Here is a 14,231-nt window from a genome sequence, read left to right as displayed (position 1 = left end):
ATAAAAATAAATAAAAAATATGAATGGAGAGAGGTATCAAAGGCATTTAAGATATGAGGCAAAAAATATCACTGAATTAGTTCAGGAGCAGAAAACACAACCAGCAACCAAATGCCCAACTGGAGCTTCAGCAACTAGTCATTTAAAACACTGTTTCCAGATTCTTAATGATAATATATTCTGCTTCATTTTGTCCTCCATGATAATAAATTAAAACATTTTTGCTTGTGTTATGTTGCTCGAGATAAAACAAAGAATAAATTTAAGTGCTGAAACTGTTTCCTGTTGGTGTTCCTTCTGGTGGAGGAACACCAACAGTTTAGTTTGTCCATCATGTGTCATGAAGAAATGAAGCATCACTTCTTGTCAACACATCATCCTGGATATTTATCCCTCATCCAACACTCCTCCAGACATTTATGAGATCGGTGCAGCTCGTGCCTGCAGAGGTGTGATCGGTCCGCGGGGACAGATGTCCTCACCACATGTCTGTTGCATTTTCAGTCTCATCCTGGCAACCCAACCTTTGTCCACAGGCAAAAATGAAAATGAGTGAGGAAGAGACTGCGATGACACACTGGGTCAACAACTGATTTAATTAATTGTGAAACCTAGAGGGGTGTCATGCAGCGCCAGGGCACGGAGATTATTGTCTTCCCAAGATGTCAATTATTAATCACATTAGATTGCAATTGGAGGGAGAGAGAGAGAGAGAGACAGAGAGAGAGAGAGAGAGAGAGAGAGAGAGGAGAGAGAGAGAGAGAGAGAGAGAGAGAGACAGAGAGAGAGAGAGAGAGAGAGAGAGACAGAGAGAGACAGAGAGACAGCGAGAGAGACAGAGAGAGAGAGAGAGAGAGAGACAGAGAGAGAGAGAGAGAGAGAGAGAGAGAGAGAGAGAGAGAGAGAGGCGATGTCTCAACATACACATTTAGAAGCGATCAGCGCGCGTGAAGCTGCTTTGCAGAAGGGTAGCATCGCATCCCGCATCTCTGTCATCTGGGACTGACCTCACACTCTCTCGTGCCTTGTCACAACTTGTTCCCAAATAAAAAAAAAAAATCAGTCTCTGAAGAATCTGTATTTTTACGACCCCCTGCGGAGCACGTGAACAAATAGGAGGCGATTCCCCCCCCCGCTAATATTCACGTGTCATCCAACAGTTCTCCAAACGGGAAAGAGAAACCGCAGAGTGGAGATGACATGATGTTCATTTAGAGGCAGATGTCTCCGGGACTGCTCCTCCTGTCTTTGTTCTAACCCTTCTGAGAGTTGAGGCTGTCTCGTGCAGGTTGGAGAGCTGAGCCACAGCGAGCGCGCGCTCATCAGCTGATACATTAAAACATTGCTGCCAGTCACTGAGAAATTTGTCCACCAACAGGTAGACTTCAAACTTTGTCTCCCGCGCTAAATTAGATCCTCTGTCATTAAACCAGGCTCACCATCTTTTTTTTAAATGTTCCTGTTTATGTCCATCACACTTGAGGCTCGAGAGCGTGAACGCCTTTTTTAGGCGAGAACAATGAAGTGGGCGTCATGTTGCGTTTGTTTCCCGGCGTGTTGAGGGAGTGTGACTTTTAAACCGCTGCTGACAGGATCGGACCTCCAGGAATCCTCTTTGCGCGGCTCGGCTTGTTCAGCACCACGGCCAGCTCCTGGCACGCGGCTCAAACTTCAGGCAGCGACAGTCGCCTGCTTCATCCATCCGTCCGTCCATCCGTCCATCCATCCATCCGTCCATCCGTCCGTCCATCCGTCCGTCCGTCCATCCATCCAGCTCCACTGTAGTCCCCAGCCACGCTCGTTTCAGGCTTAAAAGCAGTGCGGAGGATATGCGTTGGAGCACACGGTGCGTTCACTGCACGGCAGCGCTGGAAACTGAGGAACCCTGCAGCAGGTAAGAAGAAACGCTGAAGGCTTCACGGTGCATTTTTCTGAACTTTACCAGCTGGTTTGTAGAGAAGGTAAACTAAGTCCGCTCATTCAGGCTGGACTTTGTTGGGAGCTGACCTAATGTTGATCAAATGTCTGGAGTTTGCATCATTTAGTTCTGAAAAAGGCGTCAATTTGTGCGTAATTTACGCTTTTCTGGCGATGTGATGATTCTTTTATCGTGATTGTTTATTATACGAGGAGCACGTTTTACCTCCTTTTTGTTTACCATTACATCCCCGGCTGAAGCCATACAAGCTGCACAACCTTCCAAATGTGCGAGGCTGCTGAGGAACTACTAAACAGACGCTGCAGTGTTTCACACCAACAGACATCTCTCCTTATCTCGCTCATTTGGAAAATCACTTGTTCGATAAAAAGTGTGAAACATTAGAGAGAGGTCCGTTTAACAGTTAAAAACTTCATCAGAATTAGTTTGTGTGCCACAGAGTGTTCGAGGGAGGACGATGATCTTGTTCTGTTTGTATTTTCTGGAGTTGGAGTCTCCTGTCTTAGAAAATGTAACATGTTTTGCTGTTGAATTAAAACAGACATTTAAATCGTGCTTACACTGATGAACAGCGAGATACTCCATGTGTGAGTAACTCCTCACTGAGTTTAAAATACATTTTGAAACACATGAGGAATAGGACTGAACACCCACAGGTGCAGAAATGTTGAGGCTGCATCGTTAATACTGGACAAAGTCATCAAGGGAAGCAGAATGTACTGTGGATGCTTCCTGCAGTCCCAGGGGCATCTGAGCTGCAGATTCAGCAGATAAAACACATTAAAAAGAAGCTTCAGTGTTCAGTGTAATCAGTTCAGCCAACACAAAGATTTATTTTATCCCAAAAATAATAGAATAATTAGGAAGCTGTTTCATGGACCATCAGATGGATGTTTCTGAATGTTCTTACGTAACCAGCTTGCACAGTAAACAGAATGGTCTGTTAGCCCTGCACTCACGGCTGAAGATGTTGATCACTATGAATTATTCAGGTCACGACTGACTGAAGAAGAACATGCTCCGCTACCATCATCTGAGTCCAGACACAAAGCGTGTCCTACCTCTCAGCTCCGTCCTGTGTGCTTCACCTGTTACTTTGGACGCGATGCTGAGTGGACTCTCTGCCAATGTGTAACACGGGGACAGGAATCCATGATGACTGTAATTACTGTGGGTGCTGGGCGACCAGAGCGGGGCAGCAGCAGGTACAAAAAAAATGGAAAATGTTTTCATTATCTGCCAAGAGAAAGAAAAACTCTGTTTTATGACAACAAGGTTCTCTGGGAAGCCTCTTTCTAGGAAAAGCTGCCACCAGGATGCATCGATAGGACCGATAACACAGCACAACAAAACTTTTCTCAGTTTCAAGTTAAGAGACATCTGCCTTGTTACTTCATCATCACTCAAACCTTTTACCATCCACAGGGGAAGCCATCAGTGATTAAAGTCCTGTATGATGAAGCACGCCGGTCCAATCAAAAAGGACAGATTAACAGCTTCCTCATGGTCATGCAAACACACACACACACACACACATACACACACATACACACATACACACACATACACACACACACACACACACACACACACACACACACACACACACATACACACATACACACACACACACACACACACACACACATACACACACACACACATACACACACACACACACACACACATACACACAAGCATGCAGGGGGCTGGACGTCTGCCAGTATCGTCCATGTGAAGTCTCGTCTATATCGTGCACCTGATACCCACAACATCTGTTAAATGAAATATTAAATATCTCGCCACACTCCTGTTAATGGAGGTGTTTATGCACTGATTTGTATTTGGGAAGCTGATCTGCAACACTCTTAATAAGGCAAGTGCACATGATGAAGGCTGAGTGACCATGAAGGATCACAAGTGACAGAAAACAGTCTTGGCTCTGATTTTAGATGCAAACAATGACTGTAATTTATGTTTTAATGATGCATTCTGGGTACATTTCCAATTAAATAAATTCCAATATTTATTGTGCCATCATGCCAAAAATCTCATTCATGGAGAAGCTTCCAGTTAATTAATGATGTGCGCGCGACTCTCAGGTTGAAATGAACTGCTGCACTGCCTGAGTGAGAGGTTTGTAGGTGAGTCCTAGGTCAGCTGCACAATATGGTGAGTGATAATGAACCCTCATTAATTCCTCTGAAATAAATCCTGACTTCAGTAATGCAAAAGCATTTAAAAAGGATTTGTTTTACATCTGTGGATGAAAACTGGAAGTCTGGTTTCCTCTTCTGTTCAGGAGATGTTCACGTTCACAAAGATAGAGTCTGTTTGTACAAATGGTCGGTGGAGGAGGGGGGTGGGGCGTGTGTGTGTGTGTGGGGGGGGGGGGGGGGGGTGGGGGGGGTGGGGGGGGGGGTTCCAGTGGGGGATGGGGGTCAGGCCAGCTGACCTCTCTGCTTCAGTAAAACAAAAGTGATGGCAGCTGAGTTAACGTATTAAAGCAGTGGCACTGTGTTCGGCTGGTGGTCGCAACAATTCCTCAGGATTTCTCAGATTATTTCATTTGAATCTTTTTTACCATCTTGAAGGAATAAATCTGCAGCGTTTTAATCAGAACGGAAATATGTATTTAAATATTAAAACTGAAACACCTGATTTTATCCAGATTCTGCAGTCATGTCCGGTTGGTAGTTGACTTCTAGACTTTACAGTTGCTTTGTTGTTGTTGGATCAGTCTTTGAATGGACGTTCAGGTGTTTGAACTGGCTGGATTTAATGTTTGTTTTTTATTTTTATGTTTTTTGCCAATGTTGGAGCAACGTTGGTTATTTCACATGCAAGATTTACAAATTTCTGTATTTGTCTGTATTCGCTCATTTGAATTAGGTGGTGCGAAAAAATGTGATGTCATGTACTTCAGTGCACCAATCAGGTCTTACCAAGCTTTGGGTCTAAATCTGACGACAGCTGTGGACTTGCTTGATTTGCTAATTGTATTGGATGCAGCACACACACAACATGAAGGATGATTTATTTAGTCGTAATTATTTAATGTTCTAGAGAAACACTTTGGATTAAAAACTAGGGTTTAAAAAGCACAAGTCAAGGACAGGTTTCCATATTTATTTGTTACTGGAAAGTTGAATCAAAGTAAAATGAATAAACTAAAAAGGAACACAATAAAGAGGGAAATATCACTGTAATCTTGCCTGGTGGTATTCCCGCAATATCACAACTTGGTCTTTAGGTTTTATTTTGACTGTTGGCAATAACTCAATTTAAAAAAAAGCAAACTTGGTTGCTCTGACTTTAAAATGTACAAATGATGTCACATGTAAAATAATGCAGCTTAAATTCCATCACTGATATGACTTCCTGGTCCAGAACGAGCACTTCGAATGATATCACTCAAAGGAAAAAAAGCCTTTGGTGTTTCAGCCCACTTTCCTTTAACCGTGTGGTGCTGTGATGGTGAATAATGCAAAGCTACAATAAAAACCTGTGGAGCAAAAGCACCAAACATCCATCACGGTGCTCGGGCCAATTGCAGACGTGGCAATAATGATCTCTGACAGACAAGGAGAGCGGATGAATGTTTGATGAGGGAGGCAGAACGGGGCTCCTGGGAGGCGACGGGACCGCCGAGTACGAGGGAGGGAATCCCCCCTTCAGGTGGAGCGAGAGGAGATGGATGACGCAGTCAGCTCTGGAAGACGGAGCGAGCGGTTTGTTAAACAGAAGCACATCAACATACGCAGATTATAATGAAGTAAATGTGAGACTCAGCCTCACTCAGCCAGGCGTTATGAATGCAGATGTCCTCTCAATCGATTCACGTCTTCTTAACGGTCGCAGCCTCTTCAGACAATGTCTTCAAATTTCTTTGGCTCATATTCAAACTTCAATGTCCTCCACCATCTTTAATTGATAGTTGAAGAAACGTCCTTTCTGGAAAGGAGACATTTCTTCGTTTTAATGACGTAACAGCGCGTTTTATGGATGTTGTCGGTCTTTCCTGCAACATTAATCGAACTGGACTCAAATACTGGGTTTGTGTTCAGATATAACTCAGATAGGTATCCTGTAAATATTCATGTGTCATCACTAGATTGTATCAATAATATTAGTGTCATCTGTCTTTAAAATTTGGGGTAGAAAACCTCGAGAATTTTTTTTTTTTTCAGATTAAATAAACTAAAGCTGTTTTTTCTCTCCAAGTAGAAATAAACTGTAACAAAACACAACATTAGTTCCATGCAGGACGTCCTCCTAAAAAAATGTCTTTCTACACAATATGTCAACTCACAAAATGAGATCAACACTTTTTCGCACTTAAATGACAACATAGGTAATTTGAACGTTGGAGACAATAAACGAAAGGACATACTGGAGCTTCATCGTCATGGTAACAGTAGTTTACACGGTTAAAAAGTCACAGTTTGGTTAGGTTACGGAAAAAAGTCACAAAAATAACTAGGTTTGTTACTTAAGCTACATCACGTACGTTAAACTGCATCAGTTAAAATAATTCAATACTAATATGTTCGCTTCACACGGAAAACAAACTACAGACGATATATTTGAAAGTGGACGTGTCTGAGGTGGTAACACGTCCTCCAGGCTGGGACTGAATACCTGCCCCGAGTCAAGGAGTTTAAGTATCTTAAGGGTGAAGTAGCTTCCGGAAGTGCCTTAAACTGCAATACCACCGAGTGCCACCAGGGGTTGGCTCCATAGACGCCAATTCAACTTCTCATTAAATATAAAATAAATACATTTTCTTCCACGAGTCACTTTGGTGTCGTTTGCTACTAATCCTAAAAAACATCACGCGCCACAAACATAAACAGCAGCTCCACTTCAAGTTATTTCCTTAAACAGCTGGGAACTATAATATTAATCAAACTGCATTTGTTGGGGACAGTTTTAGGCGACGGAATAACACGTCCTTTTCGGTACGCTGGAGGATTTTAAGTGCAGAAGAAGGTGGAACTGACCCAACATAGACAACAGTGTCTGTGTTCATCTAAATGAAGGAACGAGAAATTAGTGATTTTGGACAACGGAGGAAAATACAGCGTCACGAAATGAAAATATTCAACTGCAGCCTATGACAGAGTTTCATTTGTCACAGGTGATCCCATCTTGAGCCTCATTCACTGTTTGTGCATAATGATATATGTATGTGTGCACTCTTCCCCATTAGCAGCCTCTCCCCCCCTCCCCCCCTCCCCCCGACCATCCTCTTTGTCAGCTGGAAATGTGATTTTGAGGGAAGCCTGACTTCCATTACCTTCGCTTCCTCTCAGCGAGTCGTTCCACTGGGGACCTTCAACCTGCCCATTCAGGCTCTGGGCTGCATATACAGCAGATGACCTCCACTCTGGGGGTGGTGGGGGAGGGGGATGGATGTGGGAGGGGGGAGGGGTTATTAGCATATTAATGCTGCACTCTACTCCTGGGGCCAAATGAGTGTCATTTAAAAATCAGTGTGGATGGCATCTTTCTCAAACGCCTCCCTCATCCCTCTGCTGCCCACACGGCCATCCACTCCTCTTTTTATGATTATGATTATTTTTTTCTCTGCCCTCTCACATCTGCTATCCTTTCTTGTATTTTATCAACCCCACCACCACCACCACCACCACCATCCACTCCCCCCATTCCTTCACACAGTCTGGTTTGAAGTGTGAGAGGCTGGCAGGCTTTACGCTCTTGAATTAAAAAGGCCATCTGGTGACGAGGGAAACGAGATGGCAGGCTAGAGGAGGGGAGCGAAGAAACGAGAGGCACCGCTCGTCTTTGAAGTTAATGTGTAGACAGAATCCTGGGTGGGATATTACATCCAAAAGTCTAAATATTGCTCTTAGCATCTGTCACTTATGCATGCACACACTACTTTGGAGTTGCATTATACGGATCTAGTATTCAGCTACAAATAGTGTTGTTCAGCAGCAACAAAGATTCACTGGTTCGAGGAAACCCAAAGTCGTAAAGTCATATTTACAATACAGACATGAGAGTGGTTTAAACTGATAACTCCTCAGTGTTAATGTCTGAACCTGAGGATGCACTCGCACATGAATTGTTTCGTCTGAAGGTATTTTATGTAGACGAGCTGGAGATGACCAACCTTTCCCGCTCCTAACTTTGCATCGACAGAATAGTTAAAGGCCAGTTTTCCAGAAGGAGTCTCGTTTGGACACACGAGTGTGGAGACAGAGGTGCACATCATTAGTATTATATGTTATTAGTGTATATTATGTTGTGTAAATGTAATGTCCTCTGGTGAGACGCAGGCCTCCGGTGGGAGTGCAGGATCGGGGAGGAGACTGACAACGTGTCCGCCACAAATCCTTTTGTCACCATTCCCTCTCGAGATCGAGTGCTTGCGTGCTTCACCAGTGATGCTGCAGAATTCAAGTCAAAATAAGGACATTTAGCGATCTTACAGCCTGATGTTTACTTTAAATCTGCCATGTGGGATTTTAGGACTCGTGTTTCACATGCTGCAGCCAGAACACCCTGCAGACATTACCACGTCCAACAGTCGTCTGCACGGGAAGCGGTTGTGACTCGGCCCACATGTGCAGGCTGTTGCAGTTTCACTTTTGTGGCAAAAGAAAAAGGATCTTTTAAGTTTCAGTGACGGTTGCTGAAACACGCTGCTTGATGTCACTTCTTATTTCTTTTTAAAAGATGCGTTTGCATCTTCAAGGCTGTGAGTGATTCTTTATCAAACAGTTGCAGAATAATACGGCTCCATCAGAGGTAAGATATTAAAGCGGGAGCTGCACCCATCAGCGGTCTGAAACAGACTCTTGTTTGTTTCGTTCGGGGCGTGCTGCAGTTTAAAAGGAAAAAACATGAAACGCTGCGGCTGGAATCTGATCGGTGAGGTCAGCTCACAGTGCAGGCTTCTTCCCAGTTCTCCCACAAGGCCGAGCACCATGCATGATCAGACTGCCCCACTTGTCCTGGTCTGTCTTCCACTTTCTCTCAACCCTCTCCATCTACTGGCAAGTTTCCATGGAAACAACGGTGAGAGAGAGAGAGACAGAGGATAGGGAGAGAAAAAAAACCAAAGAACGTGGTCTGCAGTCTGACTCCTGTTTCACAGCTTTATGTTGTTTTTAAAGGTAAGTCAGCATTTTGAAACAGAGAGAAAGAAATATGAGTATTAATATCGCCCTGCTTTGTTTTCATAATCTCCCTTCAATACAGTTAATTACTACTCGTCAGCCTACTTAACTTGTTGAGACAGAGGATACGAGACAGATCATTGTGGCTCAATAATTGACTCTGATAAAGTTCTCCTGCACTCAACACTCGCCTTAATTAAGCCTCTGGGGTTTGTGGCGACCGACACTGGTGATGAAAGGCAAAAAAACTCGCCGCAGATTAACGACTAAAATCAAGTGTACGCACAAAAACAGAAATATGCAAACACATTCTTTTACACAGATTTATAAAGCCACTGCTGCTGCTTCATAAATGTTAATCACTGTGGAAGTGAACGCACACATGTGAGCCCCGTTTCCTCTCAGACGGAAACGCCTGAAACGGATATTTGCGTATTGATACCTGCCCACTCACTGGACGTTTGCTACGCTGGTACGACTCTCCTTCAACACCACAACAGCTGTCAGTTTGCAGCTGTGGACATTCACGGCTCCTTTTATACATTTATCTCACATCTGTTTGTCGGTCTAATTGTAAACAATCATCAGGAGTTTGTGGGAAATGTGGTCTTATCATTATCATTATCTTATTGTTATTATCTTATCATTAAAATGAGGAATACTGTATGTTAAATGAGGTTTTTTTTTACACACTTCCAGCTGTAAGAGACTGAACTTTGTTTTTGTGCATACAGTCTGTGTTGGATTAATATGAAGTACACAGCATGTGAAGCTCTTATTCTGACAGCAGATTCAGCCTTTGTGTTCTATCTTACAGTCACAGACGGTCTGTTATACAGCGACAGCAGCAGATGAATGTGAGGAGTCATCAGCTGATTACTGGAAGAGGAAAGAAGAAAAAACAAAGTTCTGATTTAAATTTTTTGATTTATTTTTCTCCAATTCACATTTTTGGTGAGATGTTGGATAATTTGAACGTTTGTTTAACTAAAACCATTAGAAAAAGTTTAAAGGGCAAATTCCCAGTTTGGTGAGACGCGATAAAGGTATTAAACAAACATTTAATCTGTGACAATGTGTTGTATTTTAAAAGCTTTTCAAATGATCCTTTGTGTCAAATCTTCATCTGAAAGGTAACTCAAGCTGTCGGAAAAACATCGTGGCGAAAAATAATAAAGTAGCATCAAATGGAAACAGTCATGTAAAGTAAAAGTACCTTGATTAGTACCGTAGTTACGTCCCGCCGCTGTCAGTCTTTGTGCTTAACTTGGTTGATCATCTCCAGACCGTAGCTTCATATTTAATAGATGGATATGAGGTGGGAACCACTTTTCTTGTCCCACTCTCTGTTAGAAAGGATTTCCAAACTGCTGAACCACTTGCATCAGACTTGGAGTCGCTGCTCCGAAAGTACAAACTGTCCAAGTTTTGTAGTAATGTGGCGGCACACGAGCTGCACTTGTCGTTTCCTCTCCTGTCACTCAGAGACTCTGACTGGTGGCAGATCAATAGAGTTACTGACTCTTTAAATAAACACATGCAGGGAATTTATAATCATTCATAACTTAAAGGCAGATTTTCTCACCAAAACTGATGTAACCCACGTTAGTTTTACCAGAAACTAAAGGGTTAACTCACACATGCAATACCGACGTTCACCAGAGGGGCGCTGTGGTGCACGTCGGGAGATCAAAGCCTCCTGAAGAAGACCCTTCATGTCTCCATCAGCAGGTCATGATCTCCATGAAGATCTCATTGGGTTGATTTCTGCTCTCTGCTGTTGAGGATCTTTATTTATTTGGTCGTTAACCAGACCGACTCCGAAGGAAGAAGTTCTTCGTTGCTGCAGAGCTACAAAGGAGGACAGTTGTTTAGTTGTTAGTTGGGTTAAAGATACCGATCAGGAGAGAAGAGAACAATAACCAGTCGGAGATAAATATGAATTAGTTGATGAATATTATTTTACGGGGTTGATATCTGCGATTGTGGAGCTACATGTACGCAACGGGGCTAGCTAAGCGCCGGTTGAGGCGAGCGGGAACGATGACGTCATGTTCTTGTTTTAGCGCCAGAAGTAAAGGTCAGATTGAGAACAGCTGTTGAGTGTGTTGCTTAGTAACGGTGGACGTTTAAATAATGCCTGTTAGGTGTAAGTGACAGATGTCACTGAGACATGAGTACATGTGTGTGTGAGATACGGTGCTATGTTAATATTGACCATAGTGAATATTATATATATATATATATATATATATGTATGTGTGTGTATACTATATTACTGGTCATTTACTGTTACACCAACGATAGAGTTTATAAATTACAGTAGTGACATCGTATTAAATTCTGCTGCATGCAGATTGTTTTTGTTTGTATGGATCCGTGATGGAGACAGCGATCCCCAGAAACCTCCACAGAGCTGGAGCTGAGTGACCCTGTGACCCCTGATCATCTTTGGGCTTCTTGGATTCTCCTGCAGGAGCACCGAGGAGCAGAAGACTGAGATCAGAGTTAGTCTGAGAGCCTCCAGACATAAACTACCGGGTAGTAGACTGAAAGACAAGAGACTGAAACTGACTGACTGAGAGAGAAATACCGGTATTGGGTTCATTTCTTGAATTTGTTATTTTTCTTTGTTGTTCCCTTGATTTTCTGTGTGTGTTAATAACTCGAATAAATTGCAGTTCAGTTCCTTGTTTTAAACTGCAAACATTTTCCGTGTTTCATTCACTCCCAGAGCGACCTAAAGACAGGACTAAACCTAATACAGGAAATCTAATGTGTTACATAGACTACACTGAGGTTTTTCATAAAACCCTAAAAGGACTGTTTGTCTCGGTACGAGTCACTTTTATGAAGAAGAAATTCTCACGTTAATTTGGAGTTTCGCTCAACGTATCAAAAATACATAATGCAACACACTACAGATGAATATTTTTATGCAGCTCTCGATAAAATCAACGCGTTGGCGGCAAAATGAATTTGTGCGCTCAAAATAGATTTGAATACTTTATCAGCTTTTATTTTCATGCGTGCGTTTTTTTTTTCTCTCGTGCATAAATAGTGTTTTTATGCGACTGCATGAGCAGTTAATGTGATTTGACAAAATGTTCCTCGGGGACATGGTTTGTTATCTCTGCAGTATTTCGGTGTACAGGAGCATGTGCACATGGGATTATAAAAGAGTTGTACAATCATCTGCTGAAGAAGAAAAGTAACACGAGGTCACAAAGACAATGAGACGAGAGGAAGAGGAGAGAAGGAGCTTTACAACCAACAGGAGAAAAGCATTTAGAGGATGTTTGTGTCGTCCTCGCTGACCGCTGCTCTGATGTGAACTCTGTCCTCCAGCTGCTGCCAGCGCTTCATTAGCGTCATATTTTATACATCTTCCAATCATCAATTTACATAACAGAGACGTTCTGAACCGTCCTCGTTATTTCTGTAAAAAAACCTGAAGATGTTTTACTCAAAGTTTACTCCACGAGTCGTATCACGCATGATGACACTTAACAAATGTCTTTATTTTTCTTTCTTGCATATTAATCATCATCAATAAATAGATAATAAACAATAAAGGATGCAAATATTAACTAACTTGCGCCGACAACGGCAAATATTTCCAGAGGGGACGTCCGTCCCTGCCAGACACGACGTCCGCGAGACAAAGGCATCATTGTGCTCGGGCTCAAAAAGCTGCGACTGACTTTCTGTGTTTGATCTGCAGGCTGTAATCTACAAACACTCTGGAGGAGAGACGGCCGCGAGGACGGCGATGATGCTGTAAATGGCCTCTGTGAGAATAAAAACAGTGCTGCTCTGAGACCCGGCGGTGCCGCTGCGCCTTCCTGTTCTTTTCCTCGTCGAACGCCGACCGGACGCTGACCCCAGACCGCAGGCGGGACGCTGCCCTCGTTTCGCCCGGGGATATGTCATTGGGGAAATCCCCTGAGTCGGGGGTGCGCCCTGCGCCCCGACCCCTCCGGCTGTCCCACCTCAGCCTGCTCTGCCTGTGCGTGTCTCTCCTGACCCGGGCGGCCCACGGTTTGCCCGTGGTGGGTTTTAACACCGACGCCAAGAGGGAGATCACGCTGGACGGAGACTTGATGCTGGGCGGCCTGTTCCCGGTGCACCAGAAGGGCGAAGGCGTGGAGGACTGTGGCAAGATCAACGCTCAGAGAGGCATCCAGAGACTGGAGGCCATGCTGCTGGCTTTAGACGACATCAACAGGGACGATCGCATCCTCCCCGGGATCAGACTGGGAGCTCACATACTGGACACGTGCTCCAAGGACACCTACGCTCTGGAGCAGTCTCTGGAGTTCGTCAGGGCGTCCCTCACCAAAGTGGACGACAGCGAGTACACGTGTCCCGACGGCTCGTACGCCATCCACGACGACGTCCCCCTGGCGATCTCCGGCGTCATCGGAGGCTCCTACAGCGACGTCTCCATCCAGGTAGGACGACGTCACCACCTCGTATTTGTAAAATGAAAATGAATTTCCATCTTTGCTTTGTGCCGTGAAATGACTCGTCAAACGCCACTCGAGTTACCGAAGGTGTGTTTGACTGTTGGCAGCCAGAGAGAGAGAGAGAGAGAGAGTGATGGATTGTCATACAAGTGTCCATTTAGACTTAAGTACCATGTTCGAGATGTTAACACGGGGACTGAATGAGTATCGGTTCCACACGGAGGATCTGTTTACCTGCACGCCCACACGCCCGGCTGATCTAATTTACTGGATCTCTTTCTCTTTCCGGGTAATTCACACTTCAGCGGCGGTCCTGTCGGAGGCAGACGTGCTCCAGATGTTGCTCGGGACGGGCTGACAGGATGACTAGTGACGGCATGATTACTCACAGCAGCGGCGCCTCTCGGCTCACTCGAGCTGATGCGATGAAAGCTCTGCTAATTGGGTTTCTGAATCTCAAGCTGTAATATGGCTGCCACATCAATGTAATTGCAAGTCATTTTGAAAGGAGATAGTGTGTCCTTTGGAGCTGAGATTTGTAAATACCCACAAATATAGATGCCGTGAAGCATCAAGTCAGAGTCATCATCGTCTCAGCGGCCTCAGACGAAGAGCACGGTTCACCTCCCCTGAGACACGTCCTCGTGTCCCACATATCTGCTTGGTTGAAGACAG

At 44.1% G+C, this 14,231-nt stretch overlaps 1 protein-coding gene across 2 annotated transcripts in view; it reads left to right on the top strand.

Moving 5' to 3' along the window:
• Positions 1 to 1,014: 1,014 nt before the first annotated feature.
• The window catches only part of grm2a (glutamate receptor, metabotropic 2a), a 32,760-nt gene continuing 19,543 nt past the window's right edge, over positions 1,015 to 14,231 (top strand). The window contains exons 1-2 of one of the 2 annotated variants that reach the window (XM_069153990.1): positions 1,015 to 1,894; positions 12,812 to 13,541. In XM_069153990.1, coding sequence (XP_069010091.1) covers positions 13,014 to 13,541 — 528 coding nt within the window. In that variant the 5' untranslated portion in view covers positions 1,015 to 1,894; positions 12,812 to 13,013. The remainder of the gene's footprint in view (positions 1,895 to 12,811; positions 13,542 to 14,231) is intronic. The other variant, XM_069154001.1, reaches the window with a different exon arrangement.

This window comes from Embiotoca jacksoni, unplaced genomic scaffold (assembly GCF_022577435.1).
Source record: "Embiotoca jacksoni isolate LCO1_2020_lvr unplaced genomic scaffold, fEmbJac1.0.p SCAF_1, whole genome shotgun sequence".
Taxonomy (NCBI): Eukaryota; Metazoa; Chordata; class Actinopteri; family Embiotocidae; genus Embiotoca; species Embiotoca jacksoni.
This window is presented reverse-complemented; position numbering and strand designations above follow the sequence as displayed.